This window comes from Camellia sinensis, chromosome 12, assembly GCF_055761805.1.
Source record: "Camellia sinensis isolate YWXY chromosome 12, ASM5576180v1, whole genome shotgun sequence".
Classification (NCBI taxonomy): domain Eukaryota; kingdom Viridiplantae; phylum Streptophyta; class Magnoliopsida; order Ericales; family Theaceae; genus Camellia; species Camellia sinensis.
This window is the reverse complement of record NC_138972.1, coordinates 145,642,813-145,664,935: the sequence shown is the minus strand read 5'-3', so window position 1 is coordinate 145,664,935 and position 22,123 is coordinate 145,642,813. Positions and strand designations below refer to the sequence as shown.

General features: G+C 36.3%; 2 protein-coding genes across 2 annotated transcripts; one reads left to right on the top strand and one right to left on the bottom strand.

Annotated features, from left to right (window-relative positions):
- Positions 1 to 12,676: 12,676 nt before the first annotated feature.
- LOC145804852 (uncharacterized) lies at positions 12,677 to 15,512 on the top strand. Its single transcript, XM_082900084.1, has 2 exons — positions 12,677 to 12,959; positions 14,894 to 15,512. Exon 2 carries the CDS (start codon positions 14,920 to 14,922, stop codon positions 15,298 to 15,300), a length of 381 nt encoding a protein of 126 aa, XP_082756210.1. The 5' UTR covers positions 12,677 to 12,959; positions 14,894 to 14,919; the 3' UTR covers positions 15,301 to 15,512.
- A 1,512-nt stretch (positions 15,513 to 17,024) lies between these two features.
- Positions 17,025 to 20,957, bottom strand: LOC114305737 (transcription initiation factor TFIID subunit 10). Its single transcript, XM_082900083.1, has 6 exons — positions 20,561 to 20,957; positions 20,410 to 20,474; positions 18,588 to 18,650; positions 18,335 to 18,392; positions 18,166 to 18,216; positions 17,025 to 17,429 (listed from the first exon to the last, which is right to left on the bottom strand). The coding sequence occupies exons 1-6, from the start codon at positions 20,651 to 20,653 to the stop codon at positions 17,349 to 17,351; spliced, it is 411 nt and encodes a 136-aa protein (XP_082756209.1). The 5' UTR covers positions 20,654 to 20,957; the 3' UTR covers positions 17,025 to 17,348.
- Positions 20,958 to 22,123: the final 1,166 nt, after the last annotated feature.

The following is a 22,123-nucleotide window of genomic DNA, read 5'->3' as shown; positions in this document are numbered from 1 at the left end:
ATTAAACATGAAACTCAAAGAAGAGCAAGACAGTTAGAGGTTTATGGCTACCAACACTCATGAAGTAGAGAACAATCCATTGAGTTTGAATATTGAAGGAATTAAATGTAATATTAATATTCTAAAAATGTTGATTTAGCACACTCTTGTATTTTGTGTTGCAATGGCAATAAAATGAGTATTGGAGAATATGACTAATGCCATTTCATATTTGTGTTTGTATTGTAATGGAATGTCTTGTATTTTGAATTGTAATGGTCATTGAAGAATATGAAATTCTTTATTTTTGTCATGCTCTTATTGATATTGTTACTAGCAACTCCTTATTGACTTTTTATTTATTTTTAATGACAAACATAACCTGTTAATAGGCTTGGTTAACAAATGAAATTTATTCATAATAAAGAAAAAAAAACATTCTTGATGGTAATTTACTCATAATGTGAAAAAAAAAATCACATTTCATAATAAAAACTTCAACGTTTCATAATAAACTCTAATAATTGATAATGCTTCAATGTAATAGTTCAACTATATAATCCAACACCAAAATCATTGTGCTTTAACAAACAAGTCTCTCAAAATGCAATATAAACATTCTCAATGAACTTTTTTTTTATAAAAAAAAGTCAACAAATGTTTAAGTAACCCTGTCATGTAGACATTTTCAACTTCTACCATTCGTGTCCTCTTTTGGATTGTTAGCCTATGATTGTACTATGTCATTCAACATTTTTGTGAAACTTGAATGTTCGAATATCAAAGATGGAGATGGATGATGATGGTCCTATCAAAAAAATAAAATATATTAAATTTTCATAAAACCATGTAAATAAATACATACTAGAATATTACGTACTTGGTATGGAAAGTTTTCTTAAAATATGTTTTGTTGCTCCAAACTTGGACCCAATATTTCAGATTTCTGCAATATAAGAAGCAATTAGACAATCCAACTATAAATAAATCATATAACTATAAAGTTAATGAATAAAATAAACTTCTTTCATTCACTTGAATACTCTCTTGTGTACCAAGATCAACAAATCCTATATTTGAAGATGCACCAAACTTGGATTGCTGCAAAATATAAAATTTGAAAGTTAACAAAATAATAGCTTTTTTTTTTAAATAATAAATTAACTTATTCAAATAATTTTCACACCTCTACACTTCCTTGGATGTTGATGGTCTTTGTCTTGGTCTTTGCTCCTTTCTTATTCTTATTAACAACTTTTTCAACCATAGACTATTTCCTTTTACATGGTGGCCTCCTTTTTTGACGTAAAACAACTGGATCAAGTATGGTTCTACTCTCCTTTGACTTCGAAACACCATCTCCATGAGTGGTTGAATTATGATGATTACTCACAAAACTAGACTTATTATTTCCACAATCAATTTCAACTTCTTCTTTCAATTTCCCTTTTAGTTCAAGTAACTGTTCGACCACCATATCACACCTATTTTCACAATCAGTTGCCAAATCAACCACATCTTTGAAGACATTGAACATTTTATTATACCGACATGTTTCAGGCAACATTGAAGAGTTGTCATAATTGATAATCACTTTACTATGGCACCTTTTCACATTTTTGTTCCATCTTCTTAAAATGTACTTGTCTGATATCTCATGAACCCTTTCTTTCATTACCACCACAATTTGATGCCTACACACTATTTCCCTAAACTCGAACAACTAACAACTACAATTTGTGTCAAAGTTTTCCTTATCAAAATAGACAATGAAAGTTGCTAATCGAATGTTCTCTCCAAATGGAACATCTTCACTCACTTCATATATTGAAAAATCAAGACATTGTGTATACAAAGACAAATTGCAATGAAGCTGTCCTAGAACCTCCTATTGGAACTCTTTAAAATTTGCAATAGTGTAAGCTTTTTGAAATTGCTTCTCAAATGGATACTGAGTTATGCATGGGATGTATGAGTTGAGAGAATTAAATTCTTCACCATTTTCATTTTCCACCTTCTTCTCCAAAGCATTGTCATATTGCTCCACAAATTGTTTCAAAGTGGTTTTTAAGTTGATGTACCCATCAAAGAATGCGTGCATGCTTTCACTTCATTGTGTGGTTGACATTCCCGCCCAAAAAATATCTTTGACAAATGCAGGTACCCATTGATGCCTATCCTCAAACAATCCAAATAACCATTCATTGCTTTCAAGTTGATAATTCTCTATCAATTTGTTCCAATTTTCTTCAAACTCCTTTTTTGTTAAGGAATTATAAACTGCATTCTATATACCAAATTTTATTGCCTTATATTCTTTGTATCCTCTCAATTTTTCATGTAATTTTTTTTCAAGATATGCCACAAACACCATCGGTGACACACATTAGGGAAAACAATTTGTATAGCATTTTTCATGGCTTTATCTTGATATGTAATAATAGCATTTGGAGGATAATCCAGACATGCATGCAAGCCAAGACTTAAATAACCATGTAAATGTTTCTGTATTTTCACGTGAAATGAGTCCACAACCTAACAATGTCGACTGTCCAGGATGGTTGACCCCAATAAAAGGGGCAAAGGGCATATCATATTTATTTACCAAGTATGTCATGCCAAATGTGATCACATCGCCAAACTCTTTAAATGCAGCCCTCTCCCTGCATCAGCTTAGTAATCTGCCCTATTCTTCCAAATCCAGGACATAAAAAAATTCTGAATTATCAACTTGCATTTTCACAAAATAATTATACATTGTAGTGGAATCTCCTTTCTTGAGTTTCAAACGACGAACTTTGTCCATATGATTCCTACAATCTTTCTCTAAATATGACAACTTCTCATGCCCTCTAGCTTCAAGCACAAGTGAAGTGAAATTTTTGTTCATTATAATCCCTGCACTATCATTTAATTCAAGTCTCCTTTTCACATGTGGTTCAAGAATCCTATTTTGCTTGAAAAAATGAGATTTGCTTGGACTCATTTCACGGTTATGCTCAAGTCTTAAGGAGCGCAGTATCCATATTCCATCGCCCTATAAATTTGCATTAAGTCCAACCTTGCATTCCGTTTTAGTTTGTGGGCGTAATTTAACTATATTGCTTGTTTTGATTTTTGCCTTTCCAGCATGAGTACAAGCAATATTTACATATTTTTTCTCCCCATCATCTCCCATTTTACAATATTTCTTTGACACTGCAAAACCATTTCTCTTCCCATATCTTGAATAATATTTATAAATTTCATCAATTGACTTAAATGTCATTCCCACTTGAGGATCCTCAATTTCAACTTCTACATTTTTTGTGTCTTCTATTTCAGTCTCAATATCGATTTCGTCACAGTTCTCATTTGATCCACTCGATATTTCTTTATCCATACCTTTACAATGTAAATAACAAATTAAAATTTTTTTATTCATAACAAAGGACACAAAAACCCTAATTAAGTAAAAAATTAAATTATTTTATTAACTTTCTGCTGAAAATTTGTAAAAATTCAAGAAGAAATTTTAGCAACAAATTCGACTGGTGTTATCTCATAACAATTTTGCGCACTGTGAATTCATAACTTGTATAAATTCAAATAAATTCTGCATAAATTTCATCACTTGGGCCTTTCTCATGATGAAAATGTGAATCAAATTGACAAATTTTAACAAACAACATATGATTCTTCAAATGAAAAACTTGTAGCTGAAACAACCCATTTCAATAAATAGTACAAATTAAAAATAAAAATAAAAAGTCGATGCACTAGTGAAAAAAGCACAACACAATAACAACCATTAGTGAAAAAACAGAGCCACTTAACAGAGCAACTGCTATTAAATCTTCATACTGCTATAACGGAGCGGCTATATTTTCATACCTTTGTGATTGGAGATGGTGTTCTTGCAAGAACTCATAGCAGAAATCGCCAACCACCACAAATGTGAGACAACAAGAAGTTTTTTTTTTTTTTTTTTTTGAGGGATTGTCATTGCTGCTTAAGTGACTGCGTGTTATTGGGGGCTCCAATATAGAATCAGAACTTTCTCTCTTTATTGTCTTTCCAATTTCTCTTTTTTATTTTTTTTAATAATATATTGGGGGCTCCACCAAGATGAGTTGGTCACTGCCAAGTCATTCATGAAACCTTTCCTGATAAATTATTCCTGACCCCTAGCATTATTGATAATAATATGAGAACCTTAGAAGATCGAACCAAAGAAAGATCTGGATATTTATCGTTTTGGACGAACACCTCAGAGAAAGATTTATCTCCGTCCAGATCTAGTAGAACTTGAACTTGGTGTAGATCTAACATCTTTGATGATGGACACCGGTGGATTTGACGAACATAGAGAGGGAAGATGAAGTAGTGGTGTCGGCGACTAAGATGGAGAGGAGAGAAGAGAGAGGGGAGAGAAAGAATGGGAAGAAAAAGAGACAGTATGTATTGGTTACAGTTTGAAGGAGGTGATAGAGTATGAGATCAACACGGCTAGGATGGTGGTGTTAGGGGGGAAAGACAGATCGTGTGAGATTAAAGAGAGAGAGAGAGAGAGAGAGAGAGAGAAAGGGGGGGAGGAAGCGAGATCAGCGGTGAAGGGGAGGCAGAGAGAGTGAGATCAGTGGAGAAGGGAGACGACGACGAGTGATGCTGAGGAGGAAGGCAAAGATCTCAGTGAGGGTTTGGGACTGATCGAGGAGAGAGAGATCAAAGTTCATAGTGACTGAGTGAGAGGGTTTGGGACCCAATATATAAAAAATGACATTTTGATCATTTTTCTTGAACTTATCTTTTTGGACAAAATGTTTCAATGCCAAAAACTTTAAACAAACAAAATTAAAATTTAGACTTTTGGACTAAGTAGCCTTGTTTCTATTATTTTTGACAAATGACTTTTAGTATTTTTTGAGGAGAAAATGTGAAATTTGAAAAACGCAAGGATCATAATCGAAATTTTTCTCTCTCTAAGATGACCTTTGAAGGTGATATATTGGCACCCGTGAAACACCAACAGAGGAGCAAGATCACCTTGATCGGAGCAAGAAAAAGGCAAAAGCTACGAAAGCGTCTGATGAGGAACTCCTGGAAAAGAAAGACGAGCAAATGGTGGAGGAAGCGGAACACTGAAACGGTATCAAGGATAGGGAATCAGAAAAGGACATGGGCATCCATAGGTCCTTCAAACAAGCACTTCTGAGATCCAGATTCAATGAAACTGAGAGAGAACGCAGTTTTGATTGTGAAGCGGACTATCTCTCTTCCGATGAAGAAATGCAAAATGAGAAGGAAACAAAGGAATCTTCGGAGGAGAAAGAGATAGCCTCGAACCAGGTGGTTAAACTACCTGCTAGCCTCCTTAAAAAAGTGAGAGAACCATGGAAGCAATGTCTCATTGTCAGACTTTTAGGAAAGAATATTGGCTACAATTTGTTTGTAAATAGAATGAGGAAGGTGTGGAATCTACAAGCAAGTTTTGAAACTTTGGATATTGGAAATGGTTTATTCATAGTGAAATTTGAAATAATGGAAGACTACACGAAGGTTTTCACTGGAGGACCATGGGTAGTGATGGATCGATACGTGGCAGTTCGCAAATGGTAACTTGATTTTAAATTTGATGAGGCAGAGGAGGATACAACTGCAATATGGGTCAGATTTCCCAATCTCCCCATTGAGTATTATGATGATAAGGTTCTCTACCACATCTCGAAGGTGCTAAGTACTCCATTAAAGGTAGATATTAACACTGCCATGGCAGCACGAGGGAAATATGCAAGGGTTTGCGTTGAGATGGACTTGCGTAAACCACTTATTTCACATCTTACTATTGGACGATACCATTACGTGGTGGAATACGAACACTTACACAGGTTGTGTTTTTCTTGCGGTCGTGTTGGCCACCGGAAAGAAAAGTGCACTAAGTTTTCGGTGATACAGTCGGAGAAGATAATACAAAACGAGACCGTTACCCAACCAGAATCAGATAATGGGCCAGGAACATCAAAGCCCACTGGGCAAAGGAAGGAGGAAGGATATAATGTGGAAGAGAAACATGGATATGGGCCGTGGACCATAGCACCCAGTAGAAGGAAATTTCAACAAGGGAAACAAAAACAAAAGGCCCACTACCAAAAGAGCAACAGATTTGAAGTTTTACAGCTGGATAAAGAGCATGGAGAAAATAGCGAAGGCCAGAGAAGTAGTAAAGCCCAGGGAAATTATATGGATCTAGACATGGGCTCTAATATGGCTACAGGAGATACATCTAGTGCCCAAACTAGGGGACCTCCGGATACACTACTACAGACCTCTCCAGTAATGGATGTGGACTTAGTCCATGCTGTGGGGGATAGGAGGCACGATGTAGGGATGCGTATTGCACATGGGCCAAGTGAAAAAGGGGCAATCTAGCAGGCCAACCAGTCCATTATTCTCAACTTAGGCCCAAGCGCTAGTTTGGGTGCTACTAACAATCGAGGGAACCCTAACACTAACTCTGGTTCCAAGCCACCCATTATTCCCCATAGCTCACCTGGAATGCCAGTTGAAAAACTCTCAGCAAATCGATTGAAAGCTAGAAGAGGGAACCACTCTATCCACTCAAGTCTCTGGAGGCTAAGATCGATGGAAGAAATTGCCGAGAACACCCTAATGACAAAGCACTGAGTGGACCAGTGCAAAACTCTGCTATTTTTAGAACTCGGAAAAGAAGTACATCACCACGTCAGAATAGATTGGTGGCTAGAAGAAGTGAAGCTTCTGATCTAACCATGGTGGGAGATAGACTCGCACAACGTGAGACACATGGTGCTTATGAAACCAACGAAAGCAATGGAAGAAGACCAGAAAAATATGAAAAACATTCTAGGGTTATCTGAGGCAGAGGACTGGCCCACCATTCCAATGTCATCGATGGATCTGCTGATATGGAACTGTAGAGGTGCTGGTAATGATCGATTCTGATGCAATCTGCCTGATTTGGTGCAAAAGCATAAACTTGACATGCTTATACTCATGGAGACGAAAGTGGAATTAAACAAGATGGGTATGTTTTTCAATAATTTGGGGTATACCGCCTCAACGCATGTAGATCCAATTGGTAGAAGTGGAGGCATTTAGTTATTATGGAATCCTAACCAAGTTAATGTTCGTGTAAATGAAGCTTGCTCCCAGATGATCACTGCTACAATTTCTCGCCAAGAATATCTGGACTGGGTTCTTTCTGCCATTTATTTGAGTCCAAATACCAGGACGAGAGATGAACTTTGGAATGGTTTGGAAATAATTGCACAAAATATTCAAGAACCATGGCTGGTAGCAGGAGATTTAATGACTACTCAAGCTCAACAGAAGAAAGGAGCTTCTCAGTTAATCAAAGCCAAAGCTCAAGCCAAAGCCAAAGAAGGAGTCAGAAATTCACTAATAGAGTCAACAACTACAATCTTATGGATCTAGGATGTGTTGGTCCTACGCTCACTTGGACTAACAACAGGAAAGGGTGGGCCAATGCTATGGTGAGATTGGATCGAGCCCTCTGTAACACAGAATGGAGAACTCTATTTCCAGAGGGGTATGTTCGAAATTTGCCTTGCACATACTCAGATCATTCTCCTCTCATAGTACACACTCAAGGTATGAGCCATTATAACCCTCTACACAATTCTTTTAAATTTCAAGCTGCTTGGATAACTCATAAGGGATTTCGTACTCTGGTTGAAAATAATTGGCCTATTCATAATCAACATAATTTGTTGAGAAATTTGGATTGTATGACAATTGCAGCTATGGATTGGAACAAAAATGTTTTTGGTAATATCTTTAGACGAAAACATTGGCTGCTTGGTAGGATCAAGGGAATCCAAATTTCTCAAGCCAAGCATTATTCTCATAATTTACATCAACTAGAAAATGAGCTCATTGAGGACTTTAACAAAGTCTTGTATCAAGAAGAGTTGTTTTGGTTTCAAAAATCTCATACAAATTAGATTACTCAGGGTGAGCGAAATACCAAGTTTTTCCATCTATCTACCATCATGAAGAGAAGGAAGGCAAAAAATTGTAGTTCTGAAAAATGATGAGGGAGTTTGGGTGGATGATCCTACTGATTTAAAAAATCTTGTGTCTGCTCATTTTCACAAGCTTTTTGCTTATAGTCACACTATTTGCCTTGACCACTGGAATAATTTGACCAAGCACATAAGCCCTGATGATCAAATTTGAGATGAGTAGGGAAGTCTCTGATGTTGAGATCTGGAGAACAGTTAAAAACATCAAAGCCTTTAAGGCCCCAGGTCCCAATGGGCGCCAAAGCCATTTTTATCACACCTTTTGGGATATTGTGGGCAAGACTGTGATTGAATTTATTCAAAATTGCTTTTCTTCTTGTTCCATTCCCCTGGAGATACATAGAACCTTTATAGCTCTCATTCCTAAAGTTTCTAACCCTGAGATTGTGAAACAATTCCGGCCAATTAGTTTGTGCAATGTAACCTATAAAATTATATCCAAAATCCTTATCAGCCACATCAGGTCTCTCTTAGAGAATATCATTAGCCCTGAATTAGAGTAGTTTCATTCCAGGTAGATCCACTCATGATAACATCATCATTACCCAGGAAGCGATACACACTTTGAGAAAGAAAAAAGGGAAGGTGGGTTACATGATTTTTAAAGTAGATCTTGAAAAGGCTTATGACAACATATCTTGGAGCTTCCTAAAACAAACTTTAAAAAAGTTGCATTTTGATGAGAAACTGGTGGATTTGATCCTAAGTTGCGTCACTAGTGTGAGTACTGCTATTTTATGGAATGGTGAACCTCTTAATGAGTTCCAACTAGCTAAGGGTTTAAGATAAGGGGATCCTCTATCCCCTTACCTTTTTGTGCTATGTATGGAAAGGCTTTCTGTTATGATTAGTCAAAAAGTGCATGAAAAAGAGTGGACTGGTCTTAGCTTGGCTAAGCATGGTCCTACTTTATCTCATTTATTTTTTGCGGATGATTTGATTTTGTTTGCTAAAGCTAATGTTCAAAATTGTACCACCATTTTGAAAGTTTTGGATGAGTTTAGTGTAATCTATGGTTTAAAGATCAATTTACACAAATCCCATATGTTTGTGTCTCCTAATATTGCAAGGAGAAGAGCTAGAACTTTGAGTAATATGAGTGGTATCCCCTTAGCTCAAAACTCAGGGAAATACCTCGGGGTTCCTCTTTTTCACACTAGAGTGAGCAAAGATAATTTTAATTATATCTTGGAAAAACTCAAGACCAAGTTAACTGGGTGGAAATCTGGCATTTTGTCCTTGGCAGGGAGGGCCACTTTGATTCAATCTGTGACTAGTGCTATACCAGCTTATGCTATGCAAACTATGGAGTTTCCAAGGAAAGTTTGTGATGAGATTGACAAAATAAATCAAAAATTTCTTTGGGGTGACACCCTAAAGAAAAAGAAAGTTCATCTTGTGAATTGGGATCAAGTTTGCAAGATGAAAAAAGGTGGTGGTCTTGGGATTCGGAGGGCTAGAGATCAAAATCTAGCTCTTCTGTCCAAGTTGGGATGGAAAGTGTTAAAAAAGGACAATTGTTTATGGGTGGCTGTGCTAAAAAAACAAATATCTGGGGCAACAACCCCTCTTGCACAAGAAAAAGGGCAAGAATATATCTCATATTTGGAAAGGCATCCTTAATTCAAGGGAGCTTCTTGTTAAAGGGGTGAGATGAAACCTTGGAAGAGAGTCCAAAGTTAGAGTTTGGAAAGATTGGTGGTATGGTGATGGAGTCTTTGAACAGGACTTGAGCATACCCACTTACCCACTCCCAAATTCTGGGAATATCACTGTGGATTCCCTTTCTTGATAAGCATGGTGAATGGGATTTGAATCATATGCATAACCTTTTACCTATGTATATGGTTGTGAAAATTCTAAAAATACAACCACCCCAAAATAGAGATGAAGAGGATACTCCCAGATGTGTTAAATCCCCTGATAGAGAATTCTCTGCATCAAGTGCATATGAATTAATTGTTGATTACCAAAGTCAAGAAGGGAATTGGGACTAGATATGGAAGCTTAAGGTTCCCTAGAAGCTTATGAGCTTTGTGTGGCTTGTTCTCCATGAGAAAATCCTCACAAATCATATGAGATAACTGAGGGGCCTTAATAATGACCCGAAATGCCCCTGTTGTGAAAACTTGGAGGACATTGTCATTTATTATGGTTTTGTCCCAACGCTGTATAGGTTTGGTGTCAAATATTCAGCCCGGAATGGTACTCTAACATGCTTAATTTTTCTTGGAAAGATTGGATCATACAGAATGTAAAAGGGATGAACAAATTTCCTTCACTGTTCCTTATTACCATATGAACTATTTGGAAGAGCCGGAATAAAATGGTTTTTGAAAATAAACCTACAAACATTCATGAGCGTGTGAAAAGTATATTAACTTTTGCCAAGGAAATTTTTCAAGCTTTTAATTTAGATATTACAACACCTCTCAAATATAAAAGTCTAACTGTGTGGTCTTGTCCAAGTGCAGGAACAATCATGCTCAACACAGATGGCAACACTCGCCGCAATGGAGGAGGTGGCGATTTTGGTGGTCTTTTCCGATTTTGGTGGTCTTTTCCGGGATGAGACAGGATCATGGATTAGTGGCTACTATGGAAGGCTAGAGATATGGACCTTTTAGAAATGGGTTTTGAAAAAATCTGGAAAAACAGAATTTTTTCTTAACTTTGGTCTATTTTTTTAGGTAGGACCTGTGTGCCAAAGTTGGCGGGTCTAAGTGGTAACGCGTTCTATGCCGCGTTATGATTCGCGTGGTATATTTGGTTGCTCAAAACCATTATCGGGTGAATGGAAAATTGAAGCCAAAGTGAGCTCCATAGAAATGGAGTTTTTGGTGAAATTCCTTAAGGTTTGAAAAATGGCTTGTTCCACATTGATTTGGTGGGAAACTTTGACTGGGTTTATAAGGCTTAGTGTTGGAACTTGGGGTAGGCCCCAAGGGGCACCCAAGTTTTGTAGAGAGGGAGGTTATGAGCAAAATGGGCTAGACCCATTGGACTCAAAATAAACACATGCGCGTGCCGCCGCCATCCGTCCGGTCGGCCGGGCAGGCGGGCTGGGGTAGGCTTGGGCGTTGGTGTATGGTGTGAGGTTGGGTTGGGGTTGTCCGGCCCAATAACTATTTTTTTGGGCCTAAAACATTTTAATTTAATTTATTTTTTGGTAAAATAAAATCAAATCGTTTAAATTCAAATATGTCCGAACCTTCTATACATATTTCAAAATCTGTCCGAACAGTTTAATTCAAGGAAAACCCTTATCTGTTTGAATTTAAATTCAAACAGATTTAAATCTGTGCAAATTAAACCGAATAGATTTGTTGAACAGTGCCAAACAGGTCTTGCACCTGCTCAAACAGGTTTGGTACCTGTTTAATTCAAATCTGTACAGCTACTACTCCATCTATAAATAGGCAGCCCTTATTTGATGTTTTCATTCACAATTTTCATACTTCTCCTCTGCAAATAATCTCTGCATTTTGTTGTATTAAATTTCTGTGAGAAAGAGTATATACACTAAGTGTGTTCATTATGCGAAGAAATTATAGTGCTGCATTTATTCGTTGTTGATCATTTTATCTTGGGAGATAGACGTCCACATTCTGAAAGTACCGTGGAGAGGACGAATTTGTCTTAAGGACGCAGTGTCAAACACTAGACTTGATCATAATATTGTTCCAGAAATTAATCAAGTAAGTTATTAATTTATTTTCTGTTTTATTTATTTATATCAGATTTTAATTTTGTTTTTGTAACAAAATAAAATCTATATATTATTTATTTAATTTTATTTCTAGTTTGATTTTTGTAATCAAATATTCTCCTTCTTTTCCTTTATTTCTTTTGTTTGTTGTTAAGTAGACAAACTTAATTTATATGGAATACAGTGAAGATTGTCCTACAGCACAAACCTTGAAGCGGAACTTTGGGTTGTTTACAAAGGGCTCACAATCATTCTCCAACGTGGACTGAATCAAGTGGTCGTTGAAACAGATGCAGAGCAAGTGGTGCAATTGTTAAGCGAAGAACTGGGAGAGCGATGTCCTTTTCGGGACATTGTAGAGGATGTACGTATTATCATGAGAGACTGTCACTGCTCAATTCAACACATCCAAAGGGAAGCCAACATATGCACCGATGCTTTGGCAAAACTAGGCGAAAATCAACCATCTGATTTGCTAATTGTTAATGAACCACCAGCAGAAATCTGTAATATGCTAATTGCGGATACTATTCACCTCTTTGAGAAGGAATTTAGTACCTAGTTCCTTTTGTTTGTCTCTCAATTATCCAAAAAAATAAAAATAAAAAAAAATAATAATAATAAATAAATAAATAAAAATATATATTTGGGGGGTGGGTGAGAGATGCTTTAACTTAAAAATACACAAAAGATGAAGACAATCTGAGGGAGCTGTGAGTGGGGGTGAGCTGACCATGTCCATGGATGAGCAAGAAGACCACGGTGGTCGCCATTCTCAAGCTTCAGCCTCTCGGCGCACTCGCTCCCAGGTAGCTCCCGACTGATCCTCCCAAGAATCCCTCACCCTCATCACCGAGATCGCCGCCGTCGAACGCGACTGTCGCAACACGCTCTCCTCTTTCCAAAAATGGAAGATCATCGTTGAGAATTCAACTCCTTGGAAGTCTTCCGTACCCTCAACCAATGTCGCCATACATGGGACTCCCTTCTATCCGATTACAAGAAGATCAAGCTCTGGGAATCGTCCGAGTCCCGGGTCGAATCGTACTGGTCGATTGATTATGAGCGAAGATGCGAATATGGGTTTCCTGAGGATTTTGATTTCGAGGTGTTTAAAGCCATTGATGATCATTTGAAGGTGGGTGATGGGTCGGATACTGACCCGGATGTTGATCCTGAAGCTGTCGCCGATGGAGTGGCCGAGCCTGGTATGCTTTTTCTCATATCATTCAACTGTGATTTAGGTGTTTGCTTGTTTATTTGATTGCTAGCATTGCATGCCCTTTTAATCTTCAAAAAATGGGTAGTTTAGATTATCTTCTATTGGATTGAAATCTGAGTAATTTCAATTGTACACTAGCATTGTTGAACTGAAATAGTATTTGATTTGGCATTGGATGACCATTATAGGTTAAAATTTCAGTCAGATTTTAGTGGTGTTTGTTGTTGCAAAATTTGGGTATGTTTGGTGTTTGGCTAAGTTTCTTGCAGTTGAAAGTACTTATATCAAGGACTTTCTAATAAGGATTTTCAAGAGAAGATGGACGTTTGGCTTAGCTTTTGAATTTTTATCAATTTATAGTGTTAGAAGAAGAACATTCATTACAAATCGGGTGCTAAAAAGATGTGGTGCGACTAGCCAATGAACAACTTATGAACTAAGGGGAAGGGCTTTTTCAGCAGGTTGGTAAATGAGGTTCCTTTGGCATTGGCTTTTTTAGCCTCCTTTTGTTTTTGTTTTGGAGCTTTTTTAACTTTTGTGAGAAAAAAAGTATAATGGTTATGAGTAAATAGTAGTATTTTGTCTTATTGGCTTTTATAGTCAATTTTATCTTTTTGTGATTATTTAGCCCCAAAAAGTTTGCCAAACCAGGGCTGAATGTGAATAGCAGCACCCTATTGAATCCCGAAGAAAAATTTATATTGGAGCTCGTCAATAGGAATAGGACGTGGTTTTCCACCAAGAATTGGGATTTTGTTGTCAAATACCGCTTTTATGATTGGGTATGCAATTTTTGCTGACTTCACTTTCATTAATGGTATCTCAGTCTAGTTGTTTGTTTCTCCAAACACAACTCTACATCGTAAAACTTGTGCATGCCATCCTACTTCGATGAGGGACTGCATGGGATTAACTTCTTTACATCCCATCCATAAAGTGTATGTATTACTGCAACCAATTATCTTATGCCATATCAGCATTTTGGTATATTATTCATATGACCTGAGAATTAGACAACAACTTCCCTTTTCCTTCGCTGTGGTCCACTCACTCCTCTTCTTCATTTTCTTTCGCTGCTGGATGTCCATCATGGGAAGATAAAGTTCGGCAAGCAAAATGATTAAGGCAAATCATTATTAGATTATATCACAAAAATAAATGGGATTGGTAACTAATTTACCACCATAATGGGCACAATTAATCCAGTAGAGCCACCAGCAGTACCCTCAATCTCCACGATCCAACCAAGAACAAAGAGAAAATAGACCAAGAGCAATAGGGTGGTTGGCGCTGGTTGATGGTGGGGACTGTGGGAGTGGAAAGGGAGAAGGGAGAAGGCAGTCGTTGTTAGAGTAGATGGGGGGGAGAGGTGGTGTTGGTTGGTGGCAGGGGTGGGCTGGAGGCGTAGGTAGCAATAGATGATGGTGTGGGTTGCGGGTAGAATGGTTGGCAATGGGCATTGTTGCTGATGGAGGCGGCAAAGGGAGAGGAGGTAGAGGCGTGAGGGTAAGGGGGAGGGAGGTAATCACATGTGGTATGGTGTATGTAGAATCTCATGTAGCAGTGAAGTATTTAAGATGTAACTAAAGTTAGTTGATGTGTCTTTTATTCATTGGCAGTCCGTAAATCGGGCTTTCATGGAGCAGCCATGAATTGGTTAATCCCAACTCCAAAACTTGGTTTTGGATTCACTAAGAAGTTAAAAATCGCTTAAATGTCACACGTAGTCCCTTGGTTCCATCAATAAATTCCCAACTGTAAGTTTCTCTAGATACTACTTATTTATTTTAATAGTAAGTTCTCTACAATATGCTTTTTTGCGTGACTTTGTGCTTGAGACTGTAGGAAGTGCACCAGTGCAAGCCACATCTCAAAACATGAGGTGCTTACATCTGTGTTTTTGTACTTTTGGTACCATAGATTTGAAGAAGCAAAGGTGCCGAGTGATGCCTCAGAAACGCAGCACAGAGGAAAGGGTGAAGCCTCAGAAACGTAAGATAAATAAAAAGATAATGCCAGAGCAAGGCAGAGTAGAAAAAAGGGTAAAGCCTTTGAAACACAGCAAAAATGAGAAGATATTGCTTAAGAACATGGAAGAGAAGGAGCATATGATGGCTGCAAAACTATATGAGAATGCCAAATTGATCACTGACATACTTAAAGGAAACCTGGGTGAGAGTTCAGACCGTCTCTTGGCTGATCTAAAAAACGTCAAGGATTCGCAGACTGATTTCACTAGGCGTCAAAGTGACAGACTTGTCACATGCCTTGGGAATCTTGCAGACACACTTGACCAGCTTTGTGATATAGTCCAAGAATGTGGTTAGTTTTCAATAAAGGTAATTACTGTTAATGTTCCATGCTAGTGATAAATGTAGTGTCCATGCTAATGCTGGCTTTATGACCGTGGTTTTCGGAATTTTGAGACTTAGATCAATGTAAATGAGTTTAGTTCAAAGCTAGAGGATCATCAGAAGAATTTGAAACTGTTGGATGCATTTGGATTCTTGAAATTGAATCATTCCATCATGATTCTCAACTCAACAAGCCATAGTCCTATTTACTTGGCGTTGGTTACATGGATAAATTTCCTCCAATTGGCTTTATTCACTGTAATATCGTCAGTTAAAAGTTTAAGATAACCGTGTATTTTCTTATCTCGTTGTGTCTTAATCTCTCTTTGAATATTACCATTGTTCTTGTATGTTGGAACTAATGGACTTTTTCTTCAACTCATCAAGCATTTCTTATAATGCATCTTTCTAAACAAATTAGTCAACCAAACTGTCCCATCATCTCTCGAAACACTTTCAAATTTCAATGGGAATTGCATTTGGTCTACAGTTTTTGCCACTTTCATCCTCCACATAGCCTCTTTTTATCCCCACTACTCTAATATTGCCAAATAATTTATAATTCATATTACTACTACTACAGTATCCAGTTCAACTAAACTTATGTTTCTTGAGTGGTTTTCATTAAATAGCTTTTCAAAATAACGAAAGCACAGTTTCATATTTTCCCTAGTATACTTGATGTAATTAGGTATTTACCTTCTTTTTTTTTTTCCTTCTCTTAGCAAGTTTATCTATATCTTTTTTCCCCATCATTCATAATTGCTTCCTTAGCCTCACTAATGGCTTTCTTAGCTAAGGTTTTAGCTATTTTATTTATATAAAAAAAAAAATGGTTATTCCCACATGTGGAGACATGCCTTCGCAATTACAAGTCATACGTCATGGCAAACTTTAAAATCACAATACCGTTGGATTCTGATGTGGGTCATCACTTTGGGGAATGATCTATTTGGTTTCAATTAAAAATCTCATTTTTAACTATTTAAGCAAAAAAACCAAAAAAAAAACTTCTTGTTTTGGACTCAAAAAACTAACACCGGGAAAACACCTGTAGACCCATTCAACTTTCCCAATTAAAAATAATAATGAAAGAGCCCTCTCGTGAACGAATCTCACAATCACCAGAAATTTTTTTTTTACCACTAGGCACAAAAATAGTGGGAACTATTTTAATAAATACATGTGAGGTCAATGTTTGTGTATCTAGTAATAAGAAAATGAGACATAACATTTTCCGTGGTGTTTCACAATGCAATATTGCGACTAAGAGCATCTCCAATGGTAATAGGTATTTTACCTATCTAAACATTACTATAAAGTACATATTTTATTTTGCCTATCAACTATTTTATATTTCTACTCCAACCATGCTCTTTATTTTAGCTATTCATCTAAATATTATTAATTTTATAAAATGCCACATCAGCAACAAAGATGGAGGGAAATGATCCTGATGATTAAATATATTTTGCCTAGCCTTGAAGGCTAGCTACATGTAGCTAGTGAATGTGAGTTGAGCTAAAATGCCTAATTATATGCCTAGTGCATTGGAGTTGAAAAAAATGAATTATACTAGGCATTTTGACTAACAAACATAATATACCTAGTGGGTTGGAGATGCTCAACCGTAACTGCCTGCAATTGTTCAACAAATTCCTACATTTATTTAAGAAAGAGACCTTGCCAGTTTCAAATGCTTTCAAAATCCAGCATAATATCCTCTCATTAATAAAAAATAAAATACAAATACAAATAAAGTATTTGTTTCCATTTCTTTCTTTCTTTTTCCATTTTTTTTTTCTTTTTGTCGAGGGGAGAGAGATACTAAGAAAACAGGATAACTGCATCTACCTAATTGTGTAGCAACAAGACCATGAAATGAAATCATCTACAGATTGATGACATAATATGTAAAAAGAATGGTGTATTTTCATAGCCTTGCAAATTAGTTAAAAGTTGAAATCAAAAAATGCAAGCCACCATGAAGAATTTGTTTTTGCTGATACAAGGCCCCGAGCTCATTCATCTCTTGAAGCAGGATCCAACCCAGCTGTGGGGCTATCAGCAAAATACTCTTGATGCTTCACATTTACGCCATACTGCTCAATTAAAACGAGAAACCTAAAATCAGTGTAAAATGGTTGTAATCTGAAAAGAATGAGAGAGTTCCAGAGGCCATCACCGAGAACCAGGACAATATGCCAATTACAGATACTCTAATACAAATAAGAAATCTGTTAGCATTTAATTGAAGAAGGTACTAGCAAAAGTCAGCTTTCTCAGCTAACAAACCCAATTGCTTGCTCAGCATTTATTTTTACTTATCTACACAAAATAAATAAAGAACCAAATAAATAGAGCGTAAAAATATGCTTCTGCTCTTCTAACACAACTCAATTTCCATGGCTTATGTGCCATTATGTAGTTAATCTATTCAAATATTGGCATTTAAGGTATTCTCATAATGGTTGAGGCAAGCTGACTGTGTAGATAAGTCACACCCTTATTGGGCCTTTTCAGTGGTTAGATTACTTTACATATCAAAAAATTAATAACATGGATATATCGGTTATCAAAGAATCACCGTCTTAGCACATTTTCCAAAACATGCTTGTCACATATATCCATCTATTGAAATGTCATGTTTTACAAGATTCAAATCGAAAAGGAAGAACTTTGATGTCCAGTATTGCCAAAGTTCTATGACTATCGAAATTTGAAGGTTAGAAATTTTGCATCTCAAACTATTAGGAGACATGATATTGTCATTTTGAGGTTGGCTGGCATAAATTTGACTCTTGATAGCAATACTGCTTGAAGCACTAAAGTGCTTACCTCACGCAGAGCCTTGGAGAGGTCCTCCATTGTCAAGATTAAACGCTTATCCTATTAGAGAGAGAGAGAGAGATCGGATTAAACTAAAACGAAAAAAAAAAAAAAAGGGCTGGAAATATACAAAAATAAAAAAATGAAATGTAGAAAAACGTAAGTAAAATGTGAGCACCTTTTGCTGCTTATCCCTCTTGTCCTTGACTACAGCTGCCTGCCTTGCCTTGCATTGCCTATATTAAGATGCAGATGGGTAACTTACAATAAACATATAAATGTATAACATCACCGCACCACCAGTATCTAAATAATGAAAATTAGAATGCAAATATGAAAATGTATACGATGAACCTGTAAATAAAACTATTGGTGAATCTCAAATGGAAAGACTTCAGTAATGAAAAAATTATCAGAAGTTAGAAACATACTGAAGGGCATCAGTTGCAACCTCTGCAATAAACTTCTGCGTAGCAACAGCTACCAGCCTGATTCTGCAAAAAATAAAGGAGACAAATGATTTGATATATATATATATATATATATATATATCCATACAAATGTGCAGAAAAATGAAATACAAAATATGCAGAGTTTTTTCACATCAGAGACCAAATATGATGTAACAACTAGAAAGGAAGCACATAAATCAACTTCTTGAATAAGAATACATAATTTGGGCACCAATCAAGACCCTCAATCCCCGGTCTAGGACTCCGTTCCATAGAAAACAATCATGAGTACATGGCTCTGATGAACTGATTCTCTAAAGATTACTTTTTCAAATTTGAGCTTTCCTTTTTAAGTGCCTCATCAAATTCCCCGTAGATTCAAGACAATCAAGAAACTCGAACCTTTTTTCAATCTCACTTTTCTTGGCCTTTAAGTAACCAAAAACCTATTTATTCCATTCTTTTAACTTTCATTTGACCATTTTCAATTTATTCATGAACTTAAAACCCTTCCACTCTTGAATCCTACAATTTGCCCACAACTCTCTAAAATCCTTTTTGAATGAAAGGGTGATCCAACCACATATTCTCAAAGCACCTCCTGAAAATTAGACCAAGTAAATTAAGCATTCAACAAGGCAGGTCAATCAAATCATACTCCCTTACAAAGAATCAAAATCCCTCATACTCCTCCTAGCCTTCCTACTGTTCAGCTTTTGGATAACACTCTAATGACATTGTCGTACTTCACTGTGGTTTCCTTTGTGAGAAAACTGAGGAAATTAGAAAAATTACTAGCTTTGAATCATCAATTTTTTCATCAACACAAACCCCACACAGAAACATCCAGTCAACTGACCTTAACACAACTATTTACCTTTATCGAGTTAGGTTTACTCATTTTTAATCTGATTGTTCACTTCAATTTTGTTGGCAACCAAAGAGGACAAACAAATTGAGAGACGAATATGAGGATGACATTTTAGGAGGGGTAGAAGCATAGTTGTTAAATAGGGATTCGAATAGTGAATTGAAATGGTATTGTACCGAATCACGAATTGAATTGAATTGTGAATCGTAAAGATTCAGTCACCTTTTTTAAATTACATAAAAAATATATCTACACACTTAGATCTTAAATATCTAATAAATATGAAATATTTAGACTTAAATCAATGAAAATATTGTTTTAAATGATGATCATGTGGTTTGGGCAAGAAGTTAACATGGGTTCCCATGTTTACCACTTCACATTTTCCCTTTTAATACTATTTCTTATCAATAAAGATAGCAAACAAAGACAAACTTTTAAATTTCAAGCAACAATAACTCAACAACATTATTTTAAACGTTTTACAAGGTCAAAAAATTAAAATTTTCAATTTTCAATTTTTTTCAAAAGTCTTTTTTAATGCCTTAAAAAAATTTATTTTGTAAATGCAAGTATTTAGATAAAATTGAATATGTAAGCCAAGAATATTGTAGAGAAAGAAAATTCATTTTTTTGGGTTATAGTTTGAGTATTTGAGAGTAAATAGGGAGGAAGAAAGCCAAAAAATGGCATGTAGTAATCTTAAAGACCTTGAAAATGTTTTGTGAACCCTTTCCAACAATAAAAAATCAAAAAAGAAAGCTAAACATCAATTTTAGCAATTTGAATCGATTCACGATTCACCTACGGTTCATAACTATTTGCAATTCACACAACCTGTTCATATCAATTACCCACTGAATAGAATTGAATTGTATGATTCGAATCACAAATTGTATGATTTTAATAACAGCGGGTAAAAGTACCTACAATCGAACATCGGGACATTGGAACCCGCTTTGCGCCAAGTAATGCTCCACCAATTGGTCTGGAATCTGATAACAAAAAACAAAGTAGTAAATTCATTATTAAAAACAAAGCATACATAGGTTTTTCATTGAGCTTTTCAAGGATAATTTACAGTGGGGGTGTAGTTCATCAAGGACGCAAGGAAATCAGAGAGCACAGTATCATCATCGTGCCTGCCATCACTCGATTGCTGATTGTGGTTCATCTTTGCTTGACCTAACTCTCTCTCCCCTTTTGAACTGCGTGGTAGGCCTTCTTACCAATGTTCTAAAACCCTGATTGTTAAGGAAACCTTAAAAAGGCTGGGTCTTAGATTCTCTATTTACATGTAGATTCTCTAACGCTCTCTCCCCTTTTGAACTGCTAGGTAGGCCTTCTTACCAATGTTCTAAATCCCTGATTGTTAGGGAAACCTTAAAAAGGCTGGGTCTAGATTTCCTATTTATAAAAACAACGCCCAATAAGTACACATTAATGTGTATTTAGGAGGAGAAAGATTCAGTACACTTGAACCCATAACCTCAAGATTATTCCCTATTTATATGTACTTAAAATCTTGTACCCAACTTCAAATTTTACAAACATGATGTCAATTACAATAGAAGAATCTGATGGGTGTACAAGACAATAACAAAATAAGTCTAGCAGCCCTATTACAAAACTCTAAGTCTTTACAGTAAAATATTATCAACTGTCAATCCCAAAACCGCTTACTTCAAGTCACCACTGTAGTTGTATAACATTATTTTCTAAAAAACAAATTAGGGGTGAGTTATATGCCCAGTATAAATACATGTAACTAAGTGTTTAATCATTCGAATAAATTTATGACATCCTTGAGACAAAACATAATAAGGAGTTATGAATACATGTAATCTTCATTGATTATGTAAATACATAACAATTAAGTATGGACCATTACATTTCACGCTTTTACAACACAACAATTAAACAATCACATCAGTGGAAAACAAACCATAAGTTCCATGTAAGAGTCCAACACAAGTTGCTTTAGTTTCAAAAATCATCCCTCACATTTGCCAACTATTATACGACAGGAAGTGGGCACCTAAGAAAACCATCCGTTTTTTCACTTTCGCCGGCTATTATTATGGCAGGACTGTGTGGACACCAAAAAACATTTTTCCTACATTCGTCCAGCAATAAGTCTAGACAGGGTATTTGGGCACCTTTTAAACTCCCCGCGCGGGTACCAACACGACACCACAGTTTTCAAAAACTGACTCTTACCCGGACTCATACACAATTAACAATTTCATCACATTTTAATTCCATCAACAAACATCCATCATCACAATAGATGAAGCACCACAAAATATTCAAAGATGAAACACCACGGATCTTGCAAGGGGAGGTTTCATCCTTGTGAACTCTTGGGTCTTTGTTTTGTGAACTCTGGTTTCCTTTAATTCCACTATTGGGTTCGGTCTCTCTGGTTGTGTTTTGGATTTGTTTGTGAATTTTTGTGTCTCTATTTGTAACTCTGGTATCCTTTAATTACAGTATTGGGTTTGGACTTCTTTGTGTCAATATTGGGGTTGGTTTTGTTCTTGGTTTATGATTTGGAGAAGTTAGTGTCATATGGGGTGGAAAAAAGATTCCGAGAGGGTAGAGTTAGTGGAGGTTGGAACCCAGTTTTGAGGAGGAAAGAGGG

What these genes read in the sequence shown, in the direction of transcription:
- LOC145804852 (XM_082900084.1), top strand. Translation starts at nt 14,920, where the DNA reads ATGCCTCAGAAACGCAGCACAGAGGAAAGGGTGAAGCCTCAGAAACGT.
- LOC114305737 (XM_082900083.1), bottom strand. Translation starts at nt 20,653, where the DNA reads ATGAACCACAATCAGCAATCGAGTGATGGCAGGCACGATGATGATACT. An exon ending in CAATGTCCCGATGTTCGATT is followed by an intron (nt 18,651 to 20,409) that starts GTAGGTACTTTT and finishes TATTTTTTGCAG; the next exon opens with AATCAGGCTGGTAGCTGTTG. An exon ending in TCTCCAAGGCTCTGCGTGAG is followed by an intron (nt 17,430 to 18,165) that starts GTAAGCACTTTA and finishes TTAATTGAGCAG; the next exon opens with TATGGCGTAAATGTGAAGCA.